This window comes from Rhopilema esculentum, chromosome 5 (genome assembly GCF_057945365.1).
Source record: "Rhopilema esculentum isolate cy_ngs chromosome 5, ASM5794536v1, whole genome shotgun sequence".
NCBI classification, from domain to species: domain Eukaryota; kingdom Metazoa; phylum Cnidaria; class Scyphozoa; order Rhizostomeae; family Rhizostomatidae; genus Rhopilema; species Rhopilema esculentum.
Genome location: NC_142819.1, coordinates 5,874,169 through 5,895,179, shown reverse-complemented (window position 1 = coordinate 5,895,179; position 21,011 = coordinate 5,874,169). Strand labels below are relative to the sequence as shown.

The 21,011-nt window shown below is 37.1% G+C and overlaps 2 protein-coding genes across 3 annotated transcripts; one reads left to right on the top strand and one right to left on the bottom strand.

The window, feature by feature from the left end:
• The first annotated feature begins 154 nt into the window (after positions 1-154).
• LOC135689812 (DNA-directed RNA polymerase III subunit RPC10) lies at positions 155-8,933 on the top strand. Its single transcript, XM_065207168.2, has 3 exons — positions 155-360; positions 6,128-6,215; positions 7,181-8,933. Exons 1-3 carry the CDS (start codon positions 244-246, stop codon positions 7,306-7,308), a joined length of 333 nt encoding a protein of 110 aa, XP_065063240.1. The 5' UTR covers positions 155-243; the 3' UTR covers positions 7,309-8,933.
• LOC135689809 (uncharacterized) lies at positions 8,474-18,316 on the bottom strand. Of its 2 annotated transcripts, none has more exons than XM_089108717.1 (3): positions 17,157-18,316; positions 10,927-12,073; positions 8,474-9,389 (listed from the first exon to the last, which is right to left on the bottom strand). In XM_089108717.1, the coding sequence occupies exons 2-3, from the start codon at positions 11,608-11,610 to the stop codon at positions 9,237-9,239; spliced, it is 837 nt and encodes a 278-aa protein (XP_088964843.1). In that variant the 5' UTR covers positions 11,611-12,073; positions 17,157-18,316; the 3' UTR covers positions 8,474-9,236. The 2 variants fall into 2 exon arrangements, with proteins under 2 accessions (XP_088964843.1, XP_065063235.1); XM_065207163.2 differs by having other exon boundaries at positions 10,927-12,067.
• Positions 18,317-21,011: the final 2,695 nt, after the last annotated feature.

Here is a 21,011-nt window from a genome sequence, read left to right as displayed (position 1 = left end):
TATGTAGCTATAACTTTACAACAAAAATATAACATTCCTATGATTTTTGATCATTTAGATGTGTGAAAAATAGCGCTGGGATAGAGAATTAAAAACTACATTTAAAAATTTGATGCTGCGAGCATTGGCTGCGAGGCAGCAGCTCTGCAACGAGGCTCAATAGCTGCTCTGGATCCATAAAACATGGCTAACATAAAGGTTTAAGATTTCTGTCCAGTTGCTGAATACATCACGTTTAAACAAATGTTGCTGTTCTGTCCTATTTGCGCAAATGTTTTAGTGGTGGAAGAAAGTGCTGGGAATTCATCGTTTAGATTTGCTTGCAAAACATGTCCATTTATCTACGATATCAATCGAAAGGTATTATTTCGTCAAAATGTTGTTATCTGTCAAGATTTAAAGAAATTGCAAAACCGATCTCGCCGAGAGCTATGAAGACTAAAATATTGACTGAATAATAAAACACACGTTTTATTTTATTGGGTTCAACCGTTCACTAATTATCAATAATCAACGATAAAAACGTTTCTTGGCAAATGCAGGCAAGACTCCCCTGCGAAAACCCAACCATGGTTCATGGCCCAACCATAGTTTGCAATGGTCATACCATGGTTGAGCCGTGATCCTGACAAGTGCTGACCATGGTTAGTGACCATGGTTGAGCAATGTAAGAAGATTTTGCCTGCAATGATTTTAATTTGTTGGTTCTTGGAAAATATGAATCCTCAACTGTCTAAAAAGTTATCCTCAATAGAAATATAAGAAAAAGTAACAGTTATCTGTATTTTTTATCATTTTCCATGTAACCATGTCTGACCATGTCAAGACCATGGTCCATGTCTCAAGACACAACTCAGTCAATAGGGGGGGTTTATGTGCTTGGTTTCTGATACCTTCCAATTGAAAGATTATATTTTCCTTGTCTCACTATTAATTTCCTTCATTTATTCTGAATGGCAAGAGTTCTACATAAACATGGTCTAACCATTGCTAAACCATGGTCCATTTATCAACTGATATTCATAAAATGGCAAAGAACTTCTAAATTAAACAGCTTGATATCCACTAGTTTTGTTTTGTGGACACATTTCCTTGTTTTTAAGCCATAGAAAAATTATTTTCTTTGAATTTGAGATGTTTTATGAAAATCTGGCCTGACCATTGCTGACCCATTGCTGAACCATGGTCCATTTATTAATTGACATTTCTTAAAATGGCAAAGAATTTTTAGATTAAATAGTTTGATTTCTACTATATTTGTTTTGTGGACATATTTCCTTGTTTTTAAGCCATAGAAAAATTATTTTCTTTGAATTTGAGATGTTTTATGAAAATTTGGCCTGACCATTGCTGACCCATTGCTGAACCATGGTCCATTTTTTAATTGACATTTCTTAAAATGGCAAAGAATTTTTAAAATAAATAGTTTGATTTCTACTATATTTGTTTTGTGGACATATTTCCTTGTTCTTAAGCCATAGAAAAATTATTTTCTTTGAATTTGAGATGTTTTATGAAAATTTGGCCTGACCATTGCTGACCCATTGCTGAACCATGGTCAATCTATTAATTGACATTTCTTAAAATAGCAAAGAAATTTTAAATTAAATAGTTTGATTTCTACTATATTTGTTTGTGGACATATTTCCTTGTTTTTAAGCCATAGAAAAATTATTTTCTTTGAATTTGAGATGTTTTATGAAAATTTGGCCTGACCATTGCTGACCCATTGCTGAACCATGGTCAATCTATTAATTGACATTTCTTAAAATGGCAAAGAATTTTTAAAATAAATTCAAATTCAAAAGCAAGATCAAGCCCCCTGCCCCCTTCAAAGTCAAAAAAATTTCTAACAAGAAAGATGGGCTCCACCCCTATGTCCCTACAAGAAATCTCCACTGTTTAAAATCCTGGTATTTTCTTCCTTTCCTACTAAGAAACTTTTGCCTATAAGTAATTTTTTGCATGGTTATATGTTTCATTATTAAGCAGGCACCAGGGAGCTTCGAGACGGTGGGGGTTTCAAAGAAGTGGGGGCTAAAACCTTTTAAAAGAGGCTTTCCTGGTAGTTTATTACTTAATATTTGACATTTTTAGCAGCCCCCTGCCCTCGTTGGGTATTCCAAGATTAGCTTTGTTTTGTAGACATATTTCCTTGCTTTCAAATAAGAAAACATTTATTTCCTTTGGATTTAAATTTTCTTATGCATACAATCATGGTTTGACCATCGCTAAACCATGGCTCAACCAACAAGCAACTGCCATGTTTGAGCGCGCTTTTTCAAACACAAGATGGCCGTTTGGATTGCAGTTCGATCATCTATCAGTGCGTTCACCTTTGCGATTCATGTACGCAGCAAAAACAAGATAATTTTTTAAAAGGTTTGTGCAGTTGGGAAGTTTGTTGATTATGTTGAAAGCTTCATCGTAAAGAACTGTTAGGTAACATAGCGTATTTAATGTTAGGCCCGGACAGATCTAGAGGACTTGGGACCCTTTTTCTGACCGAAAGTATTGTTGCGAGTGATGCAAGATTTCGAAATAAGAACGTTTTTGTGGAGCAATTTGATGATGGATAACGTTTGATCCCGATAAAAAGATATATACGGATAGATCGCGTTTACACGGTGCCGTACAACTTTTGATAAGGAAAGACTTCCCGTTCATTACGAGTACGGATAAACTAGACTTTTCGCAACGAACGGCTTAAGTTTAAACTCTCCTCGCACCAGAGCTTATTTAAAAAATTTTGAAAATTTAGAAAATTGGACTTTATGGGCGTTGTCTTTCTAAATTTTTAACGACCACGCCCCTTCTACTATCAGGGTATACACCAATTCAACTTAAACTTTTTTTGATAAAATTTTTTTTTAAATGCTTTTGTACAAAATCTTTTATTCCAGATTCGCATTAAGAGCAAAAATTTTAGTCTACTTGAAAATTTTCATAATGTTTTTGGTCACGACATTGATTTTATTATGACATTAGAAAACTTTCATTAGGAATTTGACCGTGATTGATAGCTAAGGGGGTAAAGTTTCACCTGGAACGATTATTGTTGTGAAACCCCTTACAAGTTCATACTTCAATTCTCTGTAAAAATTAGAACACAAGCAGAAACAATATGAAAGATTGTATCCGGAAGTGACTTGCGAGCTTTATGCACTTCAATGCATGATTATGATGGCCTGGAAGCAGGCCTGGCTTCATGAAATTTTTTTGGGAGGGTGCAAGTGTTTATCTACCGAATACATTTTGGCATTATTACACTCTGTTCATGCGACTGGTGCATTGTGCTTCGCAGTTTGAGGGATGGGGCCACAAAACTGAGCCTGTGGGGTTAAGAATCAAGTTCAGTGACATGGTTGGGTCCGACGCGAAAGAAATTTTTTGAAATTAAGCCTTCTAGGATGGCTAGAAATGCATCTCCCAGACTAAAATTGTCTCTGGTTTTGTCAAATATCTTGGGATTAATCTTCTTCTGTGATGTTCCTGGAAATTCTCTTCTGGATCAACGGAAAAACTGAACTCCAGAACTTTTTAATATCTTTGAATGTTTTTAAAAATTACATGAAGTACAATTTTCTACAAAAAAGTTTATCTACCCGTCAAAATTCTAATTTTACTGACTAAAATCCCGAATTTTACAGACTAAAACACAAATGCCTATTCTTGTGTTGCACCCCCCCCCCCACACACCCCCATGGAACTGGCCCTGCCTGGAAGCCCCATTCTACAGATTGTGAGAGGCTAGTATTTGCATACAGTCTCATGAAAACAAGTTCAAGAACTGCATGTTAAGCCTGAACTTTGCCAAACTTTGCGCACACTTTTCATCCTAGATAAGATGCCTTTTTTAAAAATTGATCAGGAACCTTGAAGTGCTCTAATCAGCAACAAATAAAAATATGATATCAAGCAAAGTGAGCTTTCTTGTGAAAAGCAAAGCTTTGCATTAAAATTTACTGTGTCAGAACTTTGATGAGCTCAAAGAGAGATTCTCTTTGAGAGTGCTTACAGCAGGAGTTCATGAAGTGCAGAAGCAAGAGGAATCTTAAAGAAGAAAAAAAGCAAAAGTGAACCATGGCTTGATCATGGTTGGTTGATATGTTTGAACCATGGTTTGATCATGGTCAAGAGACACGGTTGAATCATGGTTTGATCATGGCCAAGAAACATGGTTGAATCATGGTTGAATCATGGTCAAGTGATATGGTTGAACCATGTTTGAACCATGTTTCAAACCAAGTTTACAAGCATTATGCAATTCCTGTAAAAATTCAAATTTGTATTTTCAAAAATTCAAATGTTTATATGGTTGAACCCTGATTTGACCTAAATTGGTAAAATGATTAGATGACATGGTCTAACCATGGAAAAACATGGTTGAAACACATTTGTTGAGCATGGTTAGGCCATGGTTCAACCATGAACAGGTAACCATGTATTGGCTATGGTCTGACCATGGTTTAAACTGAAATCATAAAAAAAACTGAAATTTCAAAATTGTTTAAAATAATCCAGAACATTTCAGCTTTCAATATTGCTCAAGCAAATTTATGAAAAAGTAAAAATTTTGAAATTTTAGACATGGTTCAGCAATGGTTGAGCAATGGGTCCCATTGGAAATTCGTGGTTCTACCATGGTTAACCATGGTCATTTCGTTGCTCAACCATGGTGGGAAATGGTTGAAAACCATGGTGTAACCATGGTGTCACCATTGTTAGCCATGGTTGAGCAATGGTTTTTTCGCAGGGGCTGGAGAGTATGGCAAGTGCACACCCGAGATATTTTTTATAAAATGTTCCTGCACGCCTGATAAAAGTGTGGCATTTCGAGATCTCGGCGTCACATCGATGTGTCCTATGGCTTAGGACAAATGCAGAATTAGGTTTCCTCAAGATCAACATAATCTTGCATTGGTTTGACAACAGATTAACTATCAATCATGTACATTATTTAGGGCTGTTGGAAGTGGGAGCCCTGAGTAATGCTGTAGTGGGAGCCCCCCCCCCCCCCCCAAGTAATTTTAAAACCTTACAGACAAGCCATAACCAAATGTTTCTTTGCTGTCAATCCTCGGATTGTTTACAGCACTAGGAGAGCCCTTCCATGACATTCAAAAGGATTGCGTTCCTACCAAACAAAAAAGTTCCGTCATTTATGAATTTACGTGCCAGTGTGATTCTGGCTATGTAGGACGCACAACCCAAAGATTGGGGGATAGGATAAAACAGCATGTTCCTTCCAACATACGAAACAAAACTGCCCCTCAAAGAGAACAGCCTCCTCGATCTTGTAGGTCTAGAAACACTGTTAAAACAAGTGATTCTGCCATTGGTCAACATCTTTTAGACAACCCAGATTGTGCAAAACTCTATAATGACGACATGTTTCTGATAATTGGCAGAGTCCGGTCGTCCTTCCATCTAGCAGTTTTGGAGTCAATCTACATAAAAACGAAAAAGCCGCCATTGTGTAGACAAAAGGAGTTCTTTTTCTCTCTTGGACTCCATTGGTAATTTTTCTTTAGGCTCGCGGCACTGATTGGTCAACTATACCGGTCTTGTGCTTGCATTTTTCTGATTGGCCTATTTCGATCCACAACTGGGTATATATTTTTCCATCGTGTTTTTTCGGAACCTATTCTGACGTTTTATGCTCTGAGGAGTGTCAGACGAAAAAGCTTTTAGTATGTCGTAAAATGTTTACTTTTTTCAAAGCCATTTACTATATTTCCTTTATAGCCAAGGACTGTATGGCCAATGTGGAATCCATGCAGCTTACGCCGGAGATATCCGATTGATATTCCGAGACAAACAATTTCCCATTGTCTTGCTATTGTTTTTTGGCGTTGTCCGACGTGAGCTTCACATGGATTCCACCCTGGCTGTATGGGAACAAAGCAATGGGCAGCCTCCCCCCAACATAAATTTTGTTCTGACGGTACTGTTACTTATCTTTTGTTCATTTTCTCTCGTTCATTGATATTTGATATTTTGCTCTTGCACACCTTATATATCATTGGAAACTGCTGTACTCTGAAGTCCAGAATGCAGGCAGTTTTTCTATTTGGGCATCTCTATTAAATGCATTTAAAAAATTGTCTATTTATTTTCATTCCAGATATCAGACAAGAAGTATCCAAAACTGAAAGAAGTTGATGATGTTCTTGGTGGATCTGCTGCTTGGGAAAATGTGGACTCAACTGAAGGTGACTATCAGTTCTTTAGTTAATCTCACAGTCTATATCAAGTCATGTTGCCAAGTAGCAGAGCTAGAGAGAGAGCCTCTTGGAAAATAATTATTGATTGTCTGTGACTCCCTAAAATTTAAATTTAATCATAACCTTGCAACTCATTAAAACAAGGTTAAAACTTTTTTATACATGTCCAGCTGCTTTAAGATCTTATTGCTTTGATTTTTTTCATTATGAAAAATCAATCATAAACAATATTTCATTTCTTTTTTGTGCTAAGCAAAATCTAACACTGCTCTAAAACAGCTTGTAATAAACCCTCATCACCCATCAAGGTGCTCTACAAACAGCATTTTCAATTTTTCAAGTCAGTTCAATTTTCTTCGAATACTACAGAAAACGAGTATTATATTAAAACTGTAATATACACAACCCAAGAAAAGTATGAACTTGTCTAGCTTGGGCCCATAACCAAAGGTACAATTAGAAAGTAAGAGGTCTATCTCTTGAAAAGGAGGATTTACCTCTACCAATTTGATGCCTTATGGGCCTTACTGATTATTGTGTACATTGCCTGCCAAAAGTCTTGGTACACTAGGTCTCAGTTTGAAAGGGCAAATTCAGCCACCCCCACCCCCTTTGAACATGTTGGTTTACCATGAAACAACATGGGAAATAATAAAGTAATTATCTTCCTTTGACTTGTATGATATTTTTCTAAGTTATCAACATTTTTTTGGGGAGAAGGGGTGCAAAAGTGGGGGTGTTTAGAATTAGAATTGAAACATATAGAAAGATAATGCATATTGCTTGGTCTTTAAAGTACTTTCAACAGTGTTCGTAGATATAGAAGTAGTTATAGTAGATATTGTAGACAGAGGGAGAGAATTGTTTGTTCTTCATGTTTGATGCAATATTTCAAATCATGTTTTAAATTACTCATTTCTTCCAATTGAAATAACAAATGTTTCTTTCTCCAGAAAAATGTCCCAAATGTGAACATCCAAAAGCATACTTCATGCAGATTCAAACAAGATCAGCAGATGAACCAATGACAACTTTCTACAAATGTTGCAATGCTGAATGTGGACACCGTTGGAAGGAATGATTCTCTGTGTCTATCTATCATATTGAAAAGTGGCAAACCAAAAAGGTTTCAAGAGTATGGTCTCATACTTCATAAGAAGCATTGCAAAGATTTGTCACTTCATCTGCAAATATGGCAGTTTTCTGGAAAGTGTTTTGTATTCTGGTTATTGATAGGCAACAAAGTATTTGTTTAGCATTATATGGGCTGGGCTGAACACTAGAATTTCCCTTTTTGCAATTTTAACCCATAAAGAGACAAAAGTAGAATTAGTTTTCAGTTTCTTATCATTCATATTATGTTAAAGGCAGTATGCCCTCTCAGTCAGCCATTAAGTGTTAACAATGGGCTCTATGGCACATGTATCATCGAAAAACATTGAGAATTAGTTTTACTTTGCTGATTGGATGTAAAACAATAGTCCAACTAATGGGAATTTAAATTGCCATCAAAATGGGCAAGGGTATAGTGTCTTTAATACCTGTTACTTAGTTTTACTATTTTTAAATAACCATCCGTAAAAGTGAACAATGCCAGAGGATTCAGATATTAATCTTTCAGCTTAAATTTTGAGTTTGTAAGACTTTCATTGTTTTTAACCCCTTGCCTGAAATATCCTCAAAACTTTTATAAGAAATAAGCAATATGAACATATATTTTGAAAATCTAATAACTTTATGATCCCCTATAGTTTAATGACTTTCAAATAATTTTTATCATTGATAATTATTGCTCTGTTTACTGAGAAATAATATGCTTGCAGATAAAACATTTCCACCAAGCAACATACCTTGTCATTTACTCTTCTTCTCTCAGGTATAATAGGATACTTGGATTTTATAAGTATGCACAAACAAAGAAAGGTAACTATTCCATCTAGCAGTCTTGGAGTCGATCTACATACAAACGAAAAAGCCCCCATTGTGTTGACAGAGGGAGTTCGTTTTCTTTCTTGGAATCCAGTGGTAATTTTTCTTTAAGCTGGCGGCACTGATTGGTCAACTATACCGGTCTTGTGCTTGCATTTTTCTGATTGGCCTATTTCGATCCACAACTGGGTATATATATTTCATCGTGTTCTAAAGGTAACTATTGGTTTACCTTTGTGATAGCACCCTTCCCTCCTTTTGTCTGCAGGATCCAGGTAGGAATTCTACACATTTTTTTCAGGTCAAACATTTATTAGAAAAAAACCTAGGAACGTCACATTACAAACCCTAAAATTTCTAAGAATCGTAAAAAGTTATATAATACAATTTTCAGTGAAAATTAAATTAAAGACAATAAAAAATATTTTTAACACGTTTCACAGTTCAAAACTCTAGTATGTGCTTCATTTAAATTACATCAGTTGAGCAAGAGGCCCCATAATTAATTACAACCATATTGGATATAAACAAATACTTTAAGTAAATAACAGATAAATTATATAAATAATACTTAAATTATAACAACTTTCTTTTTAGCTACCAGAACTCTTTTTTAAGATCTATGAGATGTTTTTCATTGTTTAGGTTTTTAGAAGCTGACAGTTTAGATTCAAATTGTTTTGGTCAAGTCAAGGGTAGATTGGTTTTTCTGTAGAGCTAATTAATTTCAATTATTGTACTGAGGGACGATACCAAACATTGGAATTCCCACTTCCAACAAAGTTGTGTTTTTGCTTTTCACGCACCCTAGAGTTCTATTCTAACAAGCGTTTTTCTAAGATGAGTTCCAGAAGGTCCAGAATGTTGAGAAACTTCCATCTTTTAATAACGTCGACGCGCGTCGTCCTTCGCCAGGAACGAAATACAATTTAGCAAGTTAAACTGTTAAATAGTTGTTGTTTCCTGCAGTCCAGGCGCTGGGCTAATTTGCTAGGTTGATTATCACATTCTTCTGGTTTTAAGATCGTGATTTTCTTCAGTGACTTGCTAAATCGGCTCTGTTCAGGAACCATTTAGGCATCACATCGTCGTAAATGCTTCGGCGAGGACCAAAATCAGTGTCGTAAGAATAACAATTGAGATGATAACGATTATAATTATTTTGCTCTGTGGCTGTATAGCATTCGAACGACTATTTCTTGAATTCGATTTTGCAGCCAGAGTCGATGGGTCCTGTAGACATATAAAAAAATTTTCAATTTCTTGAGGAAACCATGTGCAATAATTAACAGGTATTGTCTTAATTGTCAATAAATTTGTCCCCACGATACCCCCTGCAACTGAGTTTCTTCTTCATACAAGAGCAGTGCCGTTAAACTTCAAAGATGGGAGCATGTAGTAGAGTGAACACCCCTCCCCCATATACAGTCTATTTGGTGCTGTAGACAGCATAACTAGATTCAAGGTCTTATCTTGTTAAGATATTAACGCATGCAAAATATCACGAGAGAGTTTTTGCAAGGCATATAAATTTGATAAGATTCAGTACAAGATAATTTTGCCCGACCGTCTGCTACGTATCTTCGTATACTGAGGAAAACCTTAGCAGATTTCCAGTAATTTCCTTCCCCAACCACATACAGACAATATTGATTCATACTGTTTTCGTATCATCATATGGTTATGTCTGCCCTCAGACTCGACAGTGCGTGCGGTGATCTGTATTTATTCGGAACTGAGAATTTTGTGCCATGTGTGTGCCAATATCACAGTATAGCCCATTAGGAATCGGGTTGCAGTTTTTTCTGTGTCACAGAATATAGTCCATATGAATACTAAGACTCAAAATCCCTGAAATTTAAGAATAATTTAAGAAAAATGCAAGGCTCAAGCTTCATCAAGTCAGAGTCGGGGAAACATTCCCCACATTCTATTGCTTTGTGAGGAAGATTTGCCTTCCGGGATGTTTTGGTCTGGGGGAAGGTTAACAACTTTTCTGGACTCTGCATCAAGTTTAATTGAGTTCTTTTTGGAAAGGAATCAAATGTGATTTTCACGCTATATGTAAAAAGTATCCCAACTTGGAGTTATGAACACTATAATGCGACTCAGTTGCACCTTATGTTGCTTAAGAATTATTTAAGAATAATCTTAGGCTCAAAATAGAAAAAAATAAGAATATTGAGGCTAAGCAAAAAATTAGATACTCTTATTAAAAATGGTGTAGTCGTCAAATCGACTCTACGAGCAGGTTACATATGGTTTCGAAGAGTTGTGATGGGGTTGTTATAGTACGCTGTTCACCCATCATTCTTCGATATCAAGCAAAACAATGTTTGTTGTTTGAAGCTCTTATTTTCCCAGCCAGCGCTTATGCTTCTGGGTCTTGGGGAAAAACTTATACAAAATGGATAATATGTCGTCCTGATTATGAATGGCTTCTGAATTTGATTCAAACACAAACTATGCAAAATTTCCGTGTATATTAATAGCTGCCTGTGAAACTTAGAGATTATCGTCTAAACAGTTGTGAAACCTAGCTTTTTTATCATTTAACTCCTAAAGCAAATGCAAGGATAAATTAACTACCTAATCACTTAATTTCCAGCAAACGAGAAGAAAATATTGTTAATCATTGGGTGTAGGTTATCAATAAACCCAAATTATCTTTCTTACAATTGAAAACAAGATAATCTCCTCATCAATGTTGAATGAACGTTTCCAGGCACCTGTTTCGTACGACAAACGAACAACTAACAAAACACCTTACCTGTGCGACGTTTAGACTTAAGCCCGTGACGCTTTCATATGAAGGTGGTATATCGGCCAATGTCTGCTTTATAAGGCTTCTGTACGTTGGCGGTGGTGTAACTGCTACCAAGTTCCGAGAAATACCCTGTTCTAAAAATGGTGCATCTGAAATAACACTGTCATCATGTCCAGATGGACTGTTGTTTACGTAAACTGGTAATGTCAAATCTGCAACAGATAAATTTGCAAAATAAAGGGGAAGACTATCCGAGCGCTGTCTTTCTTTGGGCTTAGTCCTATAACGCTTAAGTGAACACGAACTTCTTGCTTTTTTTACACTGGTATTCAGTTCCTCCGCACAGACAACCGCTTCGTTTGTCAAAACCGTGGTGCCTGCTACGACTGGAACTACGCCACTGTCTTCTTGCTCTAATGATTTTGCAAAGTTCGAAATTTCTTTGATATTCTCGATATTTTCTGTAGCTTCAGTTCTCAAATGCTCGTCTACTTTGGTAGCATCGGCTGCACGATTATCCAGGCATGTTTCTCTTAAAGTAAGCGACGAGGCTTGATAGCTGCTTGATAAAACAGGTACATGATCAAATGTCGGCTTTACAATAACGATTGCATTACGTTTTTCGTCCTTGGTTATACTCGCTACAGGCTGTGTCGAAACTTCGCATAACCTATGGTTTTGCTCCATTCTAATAGTGATATATTGTGGCCTTATCTTGCCTCATTTGCAGCTCTCTTGCCCCTTTAGCACAACCTGCCACAACGCCCTGCCTTTAATTATTAATAACCACACTCGTCTGAGCGCCAACAAGCAAACTACTGATTTGCAAAGAAAATTACTATAACATAAAGGAACGCGCTGATCTGTCCAAATGCTCGGCGTGGCAGGAGACAGGTGATAAAAGTTCTTTCGGTTTCTTTAGAAGTAATTTGCGACCCACTTTAAAATGGCAACATGAAATCTTTGACCAAAATTGAAACCAAGCACATGTGCAATAAAATTCTAAAAACCACACTTGATATGACACCTTTTATTTACTGCAGCGTTGTCGTTTGTTGTTGTTTAGAATTTTTCTACCTTCTCCAGCTGGGTTGTGCTTCGTCTACTCATGCCAGGAACTTTATGTTTTCCTCTGCGCTGGTTCCTGAAACTAAGAAGAAATGCTGTCTTCTCAATTATTTTACTTCCTTTTCAGCCCTTTCAATATGTGAAGAATTGTAATATGCCCAACAAGACAAAGAGATGGGATAATTTGCTTCCTTAATCTCATGTTCCGTTTTGCCAATATCGTGCTCATCAGACCTTGTCAAGGAAAGATTTTTTTAAAAAAGTACTGCAATTTTTTCTACAACACACAATATAGACCAGGTAAATTCTTAGGTAGGTGCCACCTAAATGCGATTAAAGGTGATGGTGATCTACTGGGACCTAGGGGGTGAAAACGGCGGTGAAACAGTTACCACTAAGGCGTTATGCCTCTGCGTAGGAAAAACGGCATGTTTCTTGTTGGATACAAGAAAAGTTACATCATTTCTTGAAAACCGAAGGTAACTCTTCGTGATTTGAAAGGTTCACGTGATCATTATTTACCCTTGACCTTATAAGGAAGTCTTTGCTCTTTGTTACAGTAAATCACAATAATGCTGCTATAAGTATTTGAACAACTTCTGTGATTATTTCACGTCAAGACTACAAAACTTCTTATGCCGACTATTGCGCTAATCAAAATGAATCGTATAAGTTATTGTGCATTGAAATTTGTTCATGGAGATTCTAATTCCGGGGAATACGCATTCAGAATCACTGGGGCATGTATTTGTGAAATTCAGTAACACTGTAGTCAAATTAAATCACTTCTTACGTGTTTTTAATAACTGTAACCTTCTATAACCTAACATGACCAGTGTGCTCATTTACTTATTTAAGCAGTGTAATTAAGATTGTTAAGAGAGTTGTTGCAGGAGGCTACAAGCTGATAGTAATAAAAGTTTAGGATGATAGTAATAAAAGTTTAGGATGAGTTTCTCTTGGTTTGAAACTGCTTGTTCTCAATTGCTCTACCACAATACAACTGGCGCGCGGAGGGGGTTAGGTGGCTAACTAATAACTAATAGCTTAGTCCTTCATTTTGCCACACCTGCCCAAGTTTCCACCGCAAGTTTCAAAGTTAAACGGGCGTGTCATTTACACCAGTTTTCTGGGCTGGTGACTCTCCATAGAAGTTTAACTTTTTCAGATCAACAGTATATTAGTTTATTTTCTTAAACGATTCTACATTCTACAAATAAATCAATAACAAGTTAACTACGTTTTAAGTGTAGGCATAAAACAAATAAATTTAGCTTTATTACTGCATTACATTATAAACTGACATAAATTATACCCACTCTACACGATTTTTTACTTTTAAGTAGTTACTTTATAAGGAACCTACAGGTAGAAGGCAGAAAAAATTTAGTACTTAGGACAAAATCCCTAAGGAACTTTTCGTTTTTGAATTAATATTTATATCATTGCAAACAATCACGAATTAGGATGCCAATTCCATTCATTTTGAGCTAAAAACCACATAAATTGTGTGTTACGAAGATAGCTATCGAGTGTTTCATTGTGAAATTTCGAGTGTTTCATTTTCGTTTTTGATTGAATTTCCACTTTCATATATCAAATGTCGTTCTAGTCTGCTTTCTGTTTTTCACCTTGTTTCTAGCTAACGACACTAATAAAGAATCCTACTGTACATTATGTGCAACTTTTATAAGTACTTAAACTATTAAGGAACTTAAGTATTACAATTCAATAAAAAAGGTCCAAAAATAAGGAACTTCAAAAACAACGAGCTATGTTCCTAGAAATTAAAAAGTGTGTAATTGCGAAGTACAACCAGCATGTTCTTTTTAAGTTGGTTTCGTATTTAACTTAACCTGTAAAGCTATGTGCATGTTATTCACAAATTTAATTCAGAGATTTCCACGTAGCATTTTACAAACCAAGCTACAGACCTCATTCCAAAGCATGAGACTAGGCCTATTTCAAAGCCTCCTTTCTTGAAAACTCCTACGAATATTTTGCCATGTCTTGCAGCGTCTTCAAATATACATCTGATGAATAGACTAAAATGCGTGCGGTACAATATGATGAATTTAAATAACGATCAATGTAGGTATATTGTACCAGGAAAATTTATTTTTTTTCTTTTTAAAATAATTAACGACGTTTCGAGCATAGCCCGTTATCAAGTGAGATAGAAAAGCGATGTTAGAACTAAAAACCGTTAAAAGAATATGGAATATTTACATCTGATGGAGCCTGCTTACAGGCTTGAAACTTGCATCGTCATTGTGACCTGAAAGCAAGTGTCCTTTCAATTTCAGATTCAAAGGTGCGTGGGGTATTGGATGGGTAAACATTGTATGGCGAACAAGTTGATTATTTTGCACAAATACTTCAGGTTATCAGAAATTCGGTAAAACCACAACAGTTTTTTAATGGTAGACAGTTTCTAAGAGGTGGGTAATTCTTGGTGGCAATGAAACAGATTGGAGCCTCATCAAAAATCCTGTGCTTTTCGACTTAAAGAAATTCCTGGAAAGTCGAATGAGCTGTCAGTATTAAAGGAGTTATGTAATCACCAAGGACACTGATTCTGGTTGCCCTTCACGTTTGAGGCTTTTTATATGCAGTAAATGACATTGGAATTTTTCTAAAGTGGACCAGCGATCTTCGAGTTTCACCGAACATGACTTCTGCTGACCGACCTTGAATGCTATGAATTTGTGCCGTTCAGTGTCGCTTGTTTCTATTCAATAATTTGTATAAATCAAGTTTCAGTACGGTGTCCAAACTTCAAAACATGTGCCCTTGTAATGGTTTGGATTGAGATGTCTTCCCAGCAGCATTACAAGGGTGAGAAGAGAAATATCTCTTTGCAAGATAGCTGGCTTTTGGCTACGAAGCTAGGGCTGATTGATTGTTTATGTTTGTTGCATGAAGATGATTGTTTATACATGGGAAATGATGGGTAAATACGGTAACCGATCTAAATAATGGGGGCGTGTTTAACGACATAAAAAGATCATCGTAGGTGGGCTAAGAAGGAAAATCCTACGCAATTTGATTAAATGTTAACAATTATAACAGAGACCTAACAGAACTTTTGGGAAAGTCCGTTATTATCATATAAAAATTAAAGTTGTGAATTATATACAGATAAGATTGGCAAAAGGTATTGCAGAGGTTTGTGGCAGCAACTAAAGAATTTCAGGCAATAATTTTTCAATCAGGTAAATTTGTAGTCGACATCCACCCCCTCCCCCCCCCTCTCAACAAGGCTTGCCTCCCGACGGCCCTACAATTCTTCCTCCTTGTCTAATTTTGGTTGCCTAGAAAAAAGGCGATAAAAACGCACCATCTTTGAATCCATGGTATTCTGTTATGCTGTTCCCCTGGCTCTACCAGCCCAGCTGCCCAAGAACTTTCTGGTTTCCACCCTGGCTCTACTGGCTTTTATTTTGGACACATCCCCGCCTGACGATAGCACAACATAGTCAGGGCTTTTAGCACATGAAAATAGCCCAATGAGGCCAAATGTGATACCGGAATAAAACTTGGTAGAGATGGGCAGTTTAATATGCTGAGAAGGATCGGATGTGGTCCCTATCTGGCAAATGCCCCCTTGTGCTATATTTAGACTAGGGTATTAGACTCCATTCCCAGTGAAAGCTTTTGTCATATTATCTTCTTAAATTGTAGTACTTACATAAAACTTGGGAGAGATCGGCGCTTTGATAGGCTGAGAGAAATAGGTTATAAACGCAATCTGGAAAAATTATCCCTTGTGCTTTCTTTGACTAATGAGTAATAGACTAATGAGGACTGGAGTATTTGACTCCAGGCCCCTGAGCAAGTCATTGTCATACTTTCACTTTAAATAGGAAAAAGATCGGATATAGATCTTAACTGAAAAATTTCCCCTTGCTCTATTTCTAGAATGGGGTACTTTTCCCTAGACAGATTCATATCTTTTATAACTATATGTATATCTTTTTCATATCTTTCATAAATTTTTCAATAAAAAGTCAATAGAAACCAAACTATGGAGGCCAAAGGAGTTGTCTCAAGAGAATAGGGGAGCATCTCCCTTATAGACCGACGTTCATCCGTAACCCTTTTTTGTTGTAGCATGAGATACCTAAGATTAAGTATGCAAAAATCCTAGATGGTGCCATGGGGAACTTGGGGACACGTCCCCCCAGTTCTCAGCCGGATTGATTTCGCATTGCGTCGATGAGAAAATGCTGTGGAGGGGTAAAATTTGGAAGGTGGTGCGATTCTATGATTTTGAAAATACTTTAACGTAACCAAAACCAACATGGGCATTCCTTGTTGGTAAAAGTGTTTTCTGATAGTAACAAGAGCGTTGTCTTAATTTTTTGAATTTTGCCCCTCTCCCTCTACAGCGTAGTGACTGCAAAAAATTATGCATTAAGTTCTCCTCTCTGAATCAAAGTCAAATTTATGTCATTTCCTAGTTTCAGTATTTGGAAACCTTCACACGTGTCCAGTGGCGTACCCAGGGCTTTAGTAGTGGGGGGTCTGTGGCGTAGCCCCCCAGAATTTTTTTGGACCACGCCCTTCAAACACTCGCAAATGCGGGGAAACGCCCCTTTTGCAAATTTTCCCCCGTTATTTGATTCATTTTAGTTATGGTAAATAGCAAAGTATTTTACAATTGTTATTGACACAAGCATACTACCCTCCCCCCAATGAGTTTTACATCGTTTTTGGACAATACTCGAGGACCATATTTTCGAAAAGTGGGGGGGGGGGGTCCGGACCCCCCTATTCCCCCCCTTGGGTACGCCACTACACGTGTCTGAATCATGCTCAAAATTCCGTCGGCTCTTTGAAATACGAGGGAAAGATAGCCATAAGTTGTAATGGGTACAATAAAAAGTATTTATACCTAAACTCAGTTTCAAATTTCGGCAAGGAATCGCATAGACGGATCTGCCCTAGCATTTACATTACAGAGTTAGACAAATTGCAGATTAAAAATGTCTGTTAAGCTTGGACGGGGCTGTAACCCTTTCGGCGAGTTGGAAAGTTTTCTATAAAGATTAAACATAATTCTTGCTCTACCTCTGTTCAATTTCCATAAGTATACGTTTCTAGCTTACGATTGTCTGATATACATTTAGTAAATATTGATTAAAAAGACAGAAATATCTTACCTAGACTCTCTTCCTTAGATAGAAGTCCAAGACAAATTCTACCTTCCTTTGACTAAGTGCTTGGTTATGTACACGAGTTATTCCAAGGTACAGGTGTTTTGAAAGAAACAGTCCCAAAAGTGCCACCAAAATAATATGCTAATCAACTTTATGCTGAAAGTGTGATTAGTCAGCCAATTTTATATCCCAAAAGGATAAAGAGATAAAGAAACACCCCCGCCCAAGGTTTCAATGGCATTTCAAGGGCCAATAGCTAATTCAAAGGAATGTTTCATTAACACGGGGTATCATCTTACAAGGAAAAACCCGAGATGTTTTTCCTTTGCGTGGATCCATACACCTGACAACTTAGTTCCTGTCGGTTAACATTCGTCATAGCAAGGTTATTATTGGGCCTCAGGTAGCAAGATTATATGCATCAATCCATAGTTGGTCAATCCAAACGTGACAATTATGAAAGTGATACAAATATCCAGTTTTGAATTTTGCTTTCTTGCTAAAAATAGGAATGATATGTTTCCATGTTGATTCTTTCCTATGGCAAACTTGGTCTATTCGAGCGGTACCTTCAGGACAGGGCCGGCGAGAGGCAGCTCGGGCCCAGGGGTCAATCACAAAACAGGACCCCCTTAAGAAAATTTCCTATGGCCACACCCTTCATTCTCCTGGTAAATTCGGGAAACGTTCTTTTCAGTTGCAATGGTTGAAAAAGTTTTTAAGGGGTTTTACAAGAGTGTGCAAAAACATTTTACATGAATAAAGGACATGTGGGCATTTCTCTGCGATAAACCGATAAGCCTTGGTTACATATAATACATAGATTTTACTGTATTGTAAATAGATCTTATCACATTATTACTGGCCCCATCGGAGCACGGGCCCCGGACCTTTTGCCCCTTCTAACCCTCCCTCTCAACGCCCCTGCTTCAGGATCACCTTCCTATCGCGCAATTCATAAAGAGGCCTGTTTTGAGTTCATGTATCTAGGGGCGTAGCTAGCGGTGGGTGTAGGGGGTGTGAACCCCCCCCCCCCCCACTAATTCATGATCTTGTCGTTAAAACTCCAATCGGTGCAAAAATCCCTGGATTGTCGGTAAAGTCGTCTATCGGTAGGTGAAGTAGAACCCAAATTTCTCTTCATCTACATCTTCACCGAAAACGTCTGATATCAATTTCCTTCCTTGAGCTATATCTATACGTAATTGCTTATGTTTGAGGAAAGAGTGAACACAGCGTCGACGAAACTGCCGTATTTTGTGATGTAATTTTATGATAACAAGACAAAACAGTAATTAAGACTTGCATTTTACGCGGTTATGCATGGTCTAAACACTCACTTCTTTTCTAAGAAACAAAGGTCGACGTTGAGTACTCCAGTTTCTTAATGTTCTGGAAATTTCAATACTCATTGTTTCTTGAGAGTTTCTTAATTATCATGATGTCATGAATGATGTTATGAAACGTTCGTGACCTTTTTTATGACGTCAAGAGATTCGCTTCCGTTCCGATGCTGTATTTAGATGTGGGAAGTATATTTTTATCCCTTGTGTCTTAAGTTCTAGGCCAACAGGGATATCTTGTTCTTGGATTTTACAAAATTTCGTTGTTCTCAGTTTTATCACGATTTAATAGTTTCTTAATTTTTTGCTTCGAGTACTGAAGTTTTTTAATTATTTCTGACTGTCCAGTACTCGTTTCTTATAGCCAGTTTCTTATAAAAAAATGAGTGTAAATATCTTCAGTTGCATTGGCAAGTGGCAAGAAGTTACAAAATCTGGTCAATGCCCTTCCTTTTCCTCGCTCTAAATACAGCTACACTCATTTTTATAAGTAACAGCAGGTTGGCGTAACTATTATCGTAACGTCAAGTACTCTTTTCCTGCAACAAGTTTCTTGAAAAAGTAGGTGGATTTCACAACAAATTTTCTAATGTCGATGCAAGTACTTACTTGTAGAATTGTACTTACTTATAGCCTCCTTCACATTTTTGCTGAACTATGATATTTAGGTAGTGGCTAAACACAATGTGTATTATAAACACTACAGTGGCATCAATGATTATGGGGGGAAACTGCCTAAACTCTGTTTATTTGTCTAGATATAATGTAAAAATGCAAAGGAACATCAACAACACTATTATATTATACAAACAAAGACAGTTATTTTGACGAATGAGTCCTAGAAAGCTGAAAAATGATTCAACTTCAGGCTGGCTACAGTGCAAAGGAACCGCGGAGCGTTGAGAAAAGTGGGGGGTCTAAAAGTGGGGGGGGGGCTAAAACTCTATAAAAAGAGGCTTTCTTGGTGGTTTATTACTCAATATTTGGCGTTTTTTGCAAAAAACTCCCTACCCACAACCCCCTTCTCCGCGGTCCTAAAAAACACGATGGAAATTATATACCCAGTTATGGATCGAAATAGGCCAATCAGAAAAATGCAAGCACGTGACCGGTATAGTTGTCCAATCAGTACAAGTCCAAGAGAAAAACAAACTCCTACTGTCTACACAATAGCGGCTTTTTCGTTTGTAATAAAGGGAATAAGTGGAAATGTTTTCCATATCTTGATTTTGTTTGTTGCTCTATCATCTTGTAGAGCCATGAAGTCTACATGTACTAATTAAATCCCTCTTGATTTCTTGGATTGTCTAAAAGAGGGGCATTAAAAGAAGGGTCGATCATTTACTTAAGCTGGCCTTAACAGGGAATGTATAAATGTGGCATCTGAAAGAGTAGGGCCTGTAATCGAAGATTTACTTTTCTTGCGTAAAAGGCCAAAACCAAGGGGCTACCTCTCTATGATTTTTTATTTCTTGGTGTTTCTTCTTCCCCTTTCACTGTTTTTTATCCTCTTTTGTTTTCTTACATCATTCAAACACCAAGGTTGTCATTTTGCAGGTCTAAACGGTAAAACCAATATGGAACAGGCAAAAATTGTTGCCTGGAGGTTTGCGCAACATAAGTAAAAAGTTTTCATACGCTAACAAGCAGAGAGAGGAAGAGAAATTATATATTAACTAGAGGAAGGCAAACTTTTAATTGAAGGGACCTAATCGGAAGTTAGTTGATAATTAAAGACCAAGAAAAAGGGGAAAGAAATTTCTTCTAATGATCTGCTTTTATAATAGAAATTGTACTTGCAATCCAACCTCCATTGGAAAACTCATATTTCTTCTATTGCTTAACATTCCTCTCAAAAACTTGGGTTCCTCTCTAGAGCACGTGGTTTCTTCTCACCATTACAACTTTTAACAATTAACAAGTCTCCAATTCGTCCTGCCCTGGTGTACTGCTCCCATATTGGGGGGGGGGGGGGGAGGAGGGTGCCTCTAAATCTTGACTATGCCTCCTCGACAAAATCAAATCCAAAGCAATTCGCCTCATCAACAACTACTGCAGCCTTATTTTGTTCAGCCTCTCACTCATCGGAGTTGTGCCCTTAGTCTCTCAACTTTTTAAAGATTTCACCATTGACGTTGCTCCCAGGAGTTTGGGGATATGATCCTTGAAACATGTATGTAATACAAGATACCTTTCCAGTGCTCACTTTTTCCAAGAATCTTTGCAAAGTTCACGATCTCTGTCTCAAAAATCGTCCTTCCTCTCAAGATCTTGGAAACTCAAAAACGCTCTATCCACTTCCTGCTTCCCAGAATCTTATATTTTATTAAAAAAAATCAACAAACTTGATATTTCCTTCTTCTCTTCCAAGTCCCTAACTCTTTTTCCCTGTCAGAGCTTTGCTGTAGGCTTTTTGATCTTCCCAGGAATATGTAGCAGAAAATAAAAATAAGAAACATTTATTGTGGATCCAACAATTTCAGAGAAGAATGTGTTCAAAGAATTTACTGGATCT